The following is a 10416-nucleotide window of genomic DNA, read 5'->3' as shown; positions in this document are numbered from 1 at the left end:
GGTCTCATGAAATCTACCCCTTGGGGTGTGTGTGTGTGTGTGTGTGTGTGTGTGTGTGTGTGTGTGTGTGTAAGGATTGGGGGATTGTCTGGGAATCTCAGGTTTAAACCAACATCCCATACTATATACCCCAATAACTTTCAACTAGACCTAAAACTCTAGAGGATAAGGAAGAAGATACCTTTCACAGTTATGGTTAGGGAAAGGATTGATGAATCAGGGATAGCGACAATCATAGGGGATAAAATACTCAATTCTAATTACCTAAAACTGAAAATTGTTACATAAACAAAGTCAAGAAGTTAAAATGAGAGTACAAATAATTAATTGGGAAAAATTCTTTGTAGCAAATTTTATCAAGGCTCTGATATTCTATAAATAAGAAATTGCTTAAAATATATATTATATATATAATCTTAATATATTATATATATTATGTAAGGGTTATTCTTCAGAAGATAAATGATCAAAGCCTTCTTTTCTCAAAAGTAGAAATGTAAGTTTTCAACAACCTATGGGAAAATGGTTCCAATAACTAATAATGAGAGAAAAGTCAATTAAAGCAACTCTTAAGATCCTACCTCAAACTCATCAAATTATAAAAAATAGCCAATAAATAGAAAATAATAATTGTTGGAGGGGAAATGGGAAGGTAGGCATATTAATGCACTGTTGGTGGAGCAGAGAATTGGTCTAGCTATTCTAGAAGGCAATTTGCAACAATATTCAAAGAACCACTAAACTTTAACCCAGTGATATGACTCAGGTATATTCTTTGGAGAGATCAAAAAAATAGGAAAAGAACCCATGTGTATAAAAATATTTATAATAGTGGTACAAAACTGGAAGCTAAGAAAGAGTACCCAACAATTGGGCAATGCCTGAGCAAATTGTGGCATATTAATATACTGGAATACTATTTTGCCCAAAGAAAAGACAGGATGTGCTGGAGCCAGCTTGTAAAGGTTCACAAGAGTCAGTTATTAAATTTTCTTTGTGAGCATTTATTTTTTGGAAATCAGCAAATGCTACAAATGCTGGATTTATTCTTTTGTTGATTATCTAGAATTAAGGGAGTGATGAAGGGAATGGTAATAATGCAGTTTAAACCTAAAATATTGTCATGCATTTTAGAAGATTTGATCGTTAAACATTTCTCAACACATTCCTCCAAATATAAAAGATTCAGTGAAACATTGGAAGATTTTAATGAACTGATTCAAAGTGAGGTAACTACAACCTAGAGATAAGTTATATAAACTGTTACAAAAACATTGTAAAGAAAAACCACTTTGTAAGAATTCAGAATCCTCATCAATGCAGGGAACAGTCACAACACTGGGAGAACAGTGATGAATCATATTTCCCATCTATTGATAGAGAAACAAGGAACTAGTTGGGGCAGAATATGTGGGTATGTTTTTCTTGTTTATACTTAATCATTAAAGAGAGGATTTTTTTTGGAGAGGGGAGGAAGGGGGCAGTAATGATATTAATGAAAAAAATAAAATGGCATCAATAATACATTTAAAAATAAATGAGAGGGGCAACATAGTGGATAGAGCACTGACCCTGGAGTCAGGAGTACCTGAGTTCAAATCCAACCTCAGACACTTAATAATTACCTAGTTATGTGACCTTGGGCAAGCCACTTTAATGCCATTGCCTTGCCAAAAAAACCCCTAAAATAATAAATGAGAGACTGAAAGGAAGATGAGAAAGGCAAAAATGAGTATTGCCATTTTGGAAATACCGTGGTAAATTTATTATATACTAAAAAAAAGTAATATATAACAGAAGTTCTCAGTTTCGTATACAGTTCCCCTTTCCTGTTTTTTTCCCCTAGAGATGTAAATGATCACATTTATGGACATTTGCCAAGTCCACAATAATAGAAAAGAAAATTTGAAAAGAAAAAAACCCAAAAGGACAACAAAGAGGCAAAAAATGGAATCGATCTGCCAGCTTCCTCCTAGTAATCTGTGTTCATTATCCAAGACAATGGAACTGACATATTTGCACTCAGATTGATGAAAAGACAGAAATGGCACCTAAGAATATAAAATCAGAGAGAATAACTGAACTGGGCTAAGTACACCCAGAAATAATCTACATTGGAGAGGATTCAATTTTGAAAGCATGGATAGATTGTTTTGCAAGATGTAAAAAAAGGGAAGCTGCCAAATCAGAAAAAAATCTTACCCCCGATTATGAATAGAGTCATTATGATAAAAGAGGAATAAGAGGTATTAGCATCTGCTGATTCATATGCCAATTTAAAATTTAGTTGAAAATAACTTGCCATGTTTCAAGGGAGTTTTTGGGCGTGTCTATATGTGTCTATTCTTCTGAAAGCACTAAAGACTAACCTATCAATCAATGATTCTCAAAGACAAACAGAAGACATTGGAAAGGGTTTTACTTAATTTTAAGATACCCAGACATCATTATGAAGGAATATTAAGTGCCCATGTGCCATGGTGTTCTGTTAGTTGCCATTCAAAATTCATCATTGCTAATCTTGTTATACATACATACATACATACATATATACATATATAAACACACACATATACATGTATATATACACACACATAGATATACTCTCTTTCAGCACATTACATATTTGAACATAATTTTTTCATGTCACAATCAGATGAAGGGAGAAAATTGTATTTTCATTAGTTGACCTCAAACCCAAGGTCTTGTAAATGTTTCCTGGAAAATAATACATTTATAAGGCATATGTAGTGTTGGGAGAGAAAAGTGAGAGGTAGCAGAATAGAGGTTATCCAACCTTCTTCTCCCTATGGCACAGAAGAGGAGAGTCCAGGTTCAGAGCTCTCTCAGATCACATTTTACAAATTCAGAAAACTTAGTGTTCCCTATAAAATTTGAGGTCATTCATGATGAAATAATATGAATGGAAAACATAAGGTTTTTCAGGCAATTTCCTACAGTGGACCACATCTTTATAGTCATACAATTGACAGAATGGGACAGAAAATTCATATTCCCAGGAGGCAGAATAGAGACTCCTTATTGGCTACATAAAAAAGCATCTTGACTCAGTAGAGTTTTCTCTTCCAAGATGGTGACCATGCCTCCTAGGAGACCAGCTGAACTGTAGGAGTACCAAGGAAGGGTTGTACCTAGCACAGAGCTGCTGGGAATGATGTCTTTTAGTTGGGACAATCTCAGACATATTATATTGAATAAGCTTTCATGAAGAAATTCTTAAATAATGACCCATTGCCAACCTTTATAGCTTCTCTGAAAAGTAAAGGTACCTTTTTAAAAAAACACAGAGTTTTCATCTTTGAAATGCTTAGTCTGTACAATTCACAAGTCCAATTCTCCTGGCCAGGAGTGGCATGACCCAAACTTTCTTAGTCATTTAAGTGGTGTTGTCCTCTTTCTCCTCCTTCTCTTCCTTCTCTCCAGCTTTGGAGTTTCTTTGACAGTATGACAACTTCCCTGAGCAGTGATGTAGTCAATCGTAGAAAGCACTTGAACCCTTTCTAGCCTCAAGAGCCCAGAAATTTATGAACTCCCAGGAAATTTGTGAACTCTAGCTGTGAAGGCTAGGAAAGTCCCCCTTTTAGGGGTCACTGACTGATCCATCTATGCAAGGAGAAAGAAATACAAAGGAGAAAAGGCAGCCAAGAACTTGAGGTCTACTCTCAGGCTTCCCTAGGTAAGCACATGTTCTCACTTTCATATGTCTGGAATCCCTAATGGAATCGAGGGAGAAGAAAGGTATCTCATCTCTACCTCCAATCAATTAGTGAATCAACAAATGTTCTGGAACTACAACTAGTTCAAATCCAAGTGCTTCAAACCAGGCAGAACCCAAAGAAGCCCTTTCTCCCCAGTCCTAAAGTGAATGGCTCTTTTTGGTTCAATTATCTTTGACATGGTTCCAAGACCCAAAAAGAGATCACTCCATGATATGAAAGGACAACCTTATCAAGAAATTTGTGGGTATGCCCAGGTCCATCTTCCCTGTTATAATAAAGCCCAGACAGAGCTCAGGTAACAAAGAGGAAATAATTCCACTCTCCTCTACCCTGGACAAGACCTATCTGGAGTTCTATGTTCAGTTTGGGGGTTTACATTTTGGGAAGGATTTTGACAAATACAAGTGAAAAGAAGAGTATGTTACGGTGGAATAAAGAAACTGAGTAATTATATCCAGACAACAATTTATTTAGCAATGCATGTGATTACAGAAACAAACTGGGATCAAAACTCTTGGTAATCAAGGACATTAATCATTGTTTTCTACACGGTTATTATACAATTTGGAGAGAGTGAAAAGCAGTAAAAATAAAATTAAAGGGACTGAGACAACTGGTTTCTCATTGGTAGGATTGTATGATACTGAGGTGGGAGGGAGAGGGTTAGATCTGTGACATTATTTAAGTCAGATAACCTTTGGGAGGGGGAGTAAGTCACTAAGTAAAGCTTCACAAAATGATGGATAAAGGCAAAATGGAGCCACTAGGGCTTTTTTTCATGTAAAAGGTAACAGGATGATGAGAAGAATAGGGCTGGAGAACATGCCATTTGAGGGTGATTTGAAGGAAATGAGTGTGTTTAGTCTGGCGAGGAGGAGAAATGGTTTTTCTTCAAGTGTTTTGATGGGTAATCATGTGGATGAGACTTATTCTGATTGGCCTCAGGACTAGAACCAGAAGAAGAAGGGAGGAAGGTAGGGATATAAGCCATATTGGTGCAGTGAAGAATTCCTAACTATGTGAAAGTGGAATAAGCTACTTCAGGGGCCCCAGCATTGATCACTAGAGGTTTTCTAACAGAAAATGCATGACCACTTTGCAGGGAAGTTGTCCAGTAGATCCCTATCAGGTTGGATTTGGTTTAGGTTACCTTCCAAGTTTTTAGGGATGGCATGAGGAAAGTAGGAGGCTATGGTTTCAAGATTAAATGAAGGAGGGGCGGCTAGGTGGCGCAGTGGATAAAGCACCAGCCCTGGAGTCAGGAGTACCTGGGTTCAAATTTGACCTCAGACATCTAATAATTACCTAGCTGTGTGGCCTTGGGCAAGCCACTTAACCCCATTTGCCTTGCAAAAAAAAAAAGATTAAATGAAGGGCCAGGATCATAACTCACTCTTCAGAGACTAGAGGGCAAGAGGAGAGGGGGAAAGGGAGGTTGTTTAGGTGTGATGAGAGAAGGGTGAGTAGATCTTTTGGAGGAATGGGAACTAAGACCGGCTTCTGAGGGCCAGATGACAAGGTGGGGTCAGAGGCTCGAGAACAGAGGAAAAAATTTGGAATGGGGCCTTTGGAGAGTCAACCTGGAAGTTAATAAAAGGTGACTAGAAGAATTCTGAGCACAAATGTGGTCTCTGGTGAGGTACAAACCGATGAGATGCTAGCTATTGTGATTTTTCCCAGGTCTGTGTCTTTGATTTATCTTGGGTTCCATAAGACATAGGGACCGAGTAAAGGTTCATTGGCTCACTCTTATCCACAGTGTCCTGAGGCTGGTTGACTCGACTGTGGAGAAAACAGAAGCCCTGTCAGAGGCTAAGCTCCGACAAGCTCCTGGCATTACTCCTGCGCTAACCAGGGGAGGCTACTAGCTTGGACTGAAACCCAGCATCCCTGAGACCCAACAGGGAAGGGGCCTACTCCAACTTACTAGGTGTAATAGAACCAGGTGAGGCCATAGGTGAGAAGAAAACCAGCTCCCATGAGAGCTCCTCGAAGTAGAGTGATGATCAGAGGCCAAAAACCATTCTCTTCCTCAGAAACAGGGCAGCATGCACAGGCTAAGGGACACAGAGATTGGGGGCTAGAAAGGGTGTGCCCCCAAGGCCTCGCATGGCAAGCCCGAGTCTCCAGTGGCCACTGCTGTGGGCACCTGCTGGAGAGGGGGATTCTGGGGCTTCCTCAGTTGAACCTCCCAGGTCCCTTTGACTCACTCTGTACACAGAGTCTCACTGAGTGCTGGTAAAACCCCCGTGGATGCTGAGCTTGGCAGGTATATTCGCCTCTGTCCTTGGGCCTCAGTTTGGACAGCTTCAGGTACAGAACCCCAGGATCCAAGGAAGCCTCTGAGGATTGTAGGACTTGGTGCCTGTAGGTCCAGAGAAGGGTGGCCGGGGGGTTGCTTTCTGTAGTGCAGACCAGAGTCAGGCTTTCACCTTCCAGGACCTGCAGGGATGAGGTGTTTCCTAGCAATTCTGGGCCTAGAGAAAAAAAGGAGAGTCAGACATGGGGATGAAGCTCCAACTCTTATTCTGATTTGACTCCAATTTGACCTTAACAGTCAAAGAAGGATCTGAGTCTTCTCCCCACATCCCACCCCATTTTTTCCTAAAAACTTACCAGTTCTGTTTGCCTGAAAAACACTGATGTTCATATTCTGAGGAGGGTCTGAAATGGAACAATTGCATCTGGGCTGGGGTCCCAAACTTACTTCAGAGAAGTTAGCCTCAGAAAGCAGGACCTCCCATCCCCCAACTCCATCCCCTCTATAGGGCCCCACTTCTTCCTGCCCTCACCGGGTACTTAATATCTTGGGTCCTGAACCTTAACTTCCATCTCTCCTTTTCCTGGGCAGGCCTAGGGAGCCTGTGTCCCCCTTACCATCACTTACAGGTCACTCTAAGCTGGACAGTTGTCTCTGTGCTCACTTTGGCTTTTGGGAATGTCACCTGGCAAGTGATGTTAGTGCCATCATCCTGAGGCTGGGGGATGAAGAGGAGTTTAGAGGTATTCAGTGGGCCAGAACCCCGTGAAGCAAGAGCAGTCCCAGTCCAGAGATAGGTAAAATGTTTCCCTTTTCTGCAGTCTCCAGGGACCAAACAGTACAAAATGACAGGACTCCCCGACTCCAGGATCTCTGGAATGTGCACCTCTGGTTTCTGTGTTAGAGCTGAGAGAAAAGAGAGATAGTGAGTTGGGAGGCCCCTTGTGCATGCAGGCTCCAGCCCTGGGGATTTTCCTACTGTCTCCAGAAAGTAAATTCCCAAAAGGTCCACTCTAGTATCCTGACTCTGGATCCTTCCTCCATGACTCTCTCTCTCACCCACCTCTAGGCCTAAGTCTATCACCCCAATCTGAGGTTCTGCTTTCTCTATTAGAAGTCCCTACCATGTGTCCATTCAGCTGATAACCTCAAGATTGTTCCTGTCAACTCACTGGTTAATCTGTCTTCCTGCTGCCTCCCTGAACACCCCTAGCTCTGTCTCTCTGATGCCAGGCATGCCCTGTCTTCCCCAAGCCCCTGAGGTGCTCACTCCCGCCTAGGCTTATGTGTCTTTATAGGAGCAGGAGGAAGGATCCTGGAGGGGAGGTATGCAGTATTCATCTGGCTCAGCCCAGTTTGTGTGGGATTAGGGAGTCTGGGGTCACAGCTATATGTCCCAGTTCCCTGTGACTCACTCTGCACACAGAGTCTCACTGAGTAGTTTTGGTGTCCCAGTGGGTGCCTGGCTTGGCAAGTGTATTCTCCGCTGGCTTTGATCCCCAAATTGGACAGCTTCAGATACAGCACCCCAGGATCTGAGGCCTGGGTAGAATTCAAGATTTGGTTTCCATGGGCCCAGCTCAGTGTGGCTGGGGGCTTGCTATTCATCTCACAGACCAGAGACAGGGATTCCCCCTCTAGGACCACCAAGGATGAGGCATTTTCTGGGTATACTGGGCCTTGAGAGAGAAAAGAGGACCTTTCAAAGGTCATCCCTGACCTTTCATCCTTCTGGAGTCCAGATGGATTCCAAACCTTTCTCCTTCCCACCCTGTCCCTTCTCCCAAAAAACTCCAATTGCCTTCTGCAAACATACCTCTCCTATCTGGCCAGGAAATAATCATCTTCATATTCTGAGGAGGATCTGCAATGTGCGGCATTCACATTAGTTCTTATTCTTTAAAAGATTTTTGTTAATATCTCTTTTTAAATAGCTTAGATCTCCCCTTACACTGTTAGCCTAGAGTATTCATTACCACCCAAACACTTCCCTGGAGGAGAGTCCTCACCTCTTACCTGGGCAGAGGTACCAGGACCCATCTTCACGGATGAGGTGAGATTAGTACCTTCCGTCTTTACAAACCAGAACTGAAAATGGTAAGGCCCAAGGATTCCTTTTCTCCACACACACACACACACAGAGGATACCACTTATCTTTTTTTTTTTTTTAAGGCAATGGGGTTAAGTGACTTGCTGAAGGTTACGCAGCTAGGTAATTATTAATTGTCTGAGGTCGGATTTGAACTCAGGTCCTCCTGACTCCAGGGTTGGTGCTCTATCCACTGCACCACCTAGCTGCCCCAACACCACTTATCTTTGCCCTCTCAGGATCCAGGCACCCTGTATCCTATAGCCTGGCCCAACCACTCCCACCCTTCTCCTCTTGGGAATTCTCAAGCATCCTTTTCCTGCCCTCTCCCAGAACTCACAGGAAACCCTCAGTTGGACTGTGGTCTTTGTGGTCACACTAGGTTCTTTGAATGTCACCTGGCAGGTGAGGCTAGTGCCATGGTCCTGGGGTTGAGGGGTGAAGAGGAGTTCGGAGGAGTGGAGATCTTGGGAGGCAAACCTATAAGATGACAAGGCAATCCCAGACCAGAGGAAAGTGATAGGTGTCCCTTCTCTACAGGCCCCAGGAACTGTGCAGGTCAAATTCACCTGGTGCCCAGACTCCAGGCTCTCTGGAATGTGGATCTCTGGCTTCTGTGTTAGATCTGGGGGAGGAGAGAGAAAGTGAGGCAGGTGGCAGGAGGAGGGATCTATACCATGTGCATCTAGATAATAGCCTTGGGACTGACCCCACATTGTGATCCTTCCTATATATCCTGATCCTTGTCTTCCCATCTCCACCATCCCTCACCTTTTCCAGGAATTGAGCTTCTCATCCCAAGCAGAAGGTTCTGTATTATCTCCACCCTTCTGACAGTCTCAAAATCACTCCCTCTTCTCATTAGTGTTCCTTTTGCTAGCCCCCATGAAGGCCCTTTCTACTCCAACTTGTTTCCCTCAGTACCCACACCCTGAGTTTTTCACCTTTGATTGGGGTTATGATCTTCACAGAAGGGACCACAGTGTATCCACCTAGCCAAGAATCTAAAGACTGTTCCACTAGCATGTCCTTCCCTGAATCCCACATTGGTCCTACCGTGGAGTATCCACTACCACCCAAACACTTTCCTGGAGGAGAGTCCTCACCGTTTACCTGAAGGGATACCCTCTTCTTTCTGTAACCATAATTCACATTTTCTGTCTTCACCCAGAATTCATAACTGCCATAATCATTTTTCTGGGCTTTGGTAATATGAAAGGAGCAGCTGTTCATCCCGGGATCTCCAGTAAAGTGGAACCGACCTTGAGCCCAGGAATTGACACTTTCCTGGGGATCATTAGTGAGAGCAAGAGATGACTTCCAAAAGCTTATGTGGTACCAGTATCCATAAACTTTTCTATTATTCTTATTTTGTTTAGGATAAAGGAAGGAACAGGGGATGGAGACACACAACCCCTCCTGTACAATCACTGTCTCCTTGACCAAAATCTGGTGCTCTTTATCTTGAGAAATGGCTCCTGCAGAGGTAGAGAGAGAGAGAGAGAGAGAGAGAGAGAGAGAGAGAGAGAGAGAGAGAGAGAGAGAAGATGAGATTGAGACTCAAGCTGGGATTTCTCATGTTCCCTTATCTTGCTCCTCAGCCCTTCCAGGATCAATTTTCCCTCAACCTCTTCTTTCTCTCTCCAACCATTGTTGTCTCTGGCCTTACTTACCCCTCCAGAGCAGAGGCATTAGCAGCAATGGTAGCAGCAGAAATAGGTCCATGGTGAGTTCAAAGCTCTGGAGAGACCAGAGCTGTGTCTTGGGACAGAATGAGATCCAATTATAGTCTTCAAGGAGGAAGGAACAGGGAGTTGGGGCAAAGAGGAAGAGAGCAACAGGAACAGGAGGGGTGGGGAGAAATGGAAAAAGGAGTTCTTAGATCTTTGAACCTGGACTCAAGGAATTCCATATTCATGGGAAGGAAGACAGACTGGAGGAGAAGGGAGCTGAGATGAAGATGCCAATATGGAGGAAGTCAACATGCCCTCCTCCTTTGCTTGATTCCCTGTTGCCAGTGACTTGCTGACCCATAGTCTGAAAGGACTCCTTCCCTGGGGAAGAGAGAGTGTAAGGAACCAGACATGGAAAGATGTTTCTCTTTCATAGCCCTTCTCTGTCCCTCCACAATATCCCCTCTTATGCCATGCTGAATTTCACAACTGTTCCCTAACATTATCCTCCTTAGGATGGGTCTGCTATAATCTATCCATTTCTTCACAAGATTACCTGATCATTTGTTTTCCTGCCTCCAGAAGAGGACCCTGAAGTCCCATCCATATCTCTCTATGGAGTGAATGGTTATAATAGTGCTTGTAACATTAAT

General features: G+C 42.9%; 1 protein-coding gene across 1 annotated transcript; it reads right to left on the bottom strand.

The window, feature by feature from the left end:
* Positions 1–4199: 4199 nt before the first annotated feature.
* Positions 4200–9861, bottom strand: LOC141509694 (sialic acid-binding Ig-like lectin 13). Its single transcript, XM_074219421.1, has 10 exons — positions 9764–9861; positions 9197–9568; positions 8431–8715; positions 7817–7864; positions 7416–7679; positions 6628–6906; positions 6357–6404; positions 5951–6217; positions 5668–5797; positions 4200–5522 (listed from the first exon to the last, which is right to left on the bottom strand). Exons 1-10 carry the CDS (start codon positions 9813–9815, stop codon positions 5402–5404), a joined length of 1866 nt encoding a protein of 621 aa, XP_074075522.1. The 5' UTR covers positions 9816–9861; the 3' UTR covers positions 4200–5401.
* Positions 9862–10416: the final 555 nt, after the last annotated feature.

The sequence above is a fragment of the Macrotis lagotis genome, chromosome 1 (assembly GCF_037893015.1).
Source record: "Macrotis lagotis isolate mMagLag1 chromosome 1, bilby.v1.9.chrom.fasta, whole genome shotgun sequence".
Taxonomy (NCBI): domain Eukaryota; kingdom Metazoa; phylum Chordata; class Mammalia; order Peramelemorphia; family Peramelidae; genus Macrotis; species Macrotis lagotis.
The sequence above is the reverse complement of the archived record's forward strand: the minus strand, read 5'-3'. Positions and strand labels throughout refer to the sequence as shown.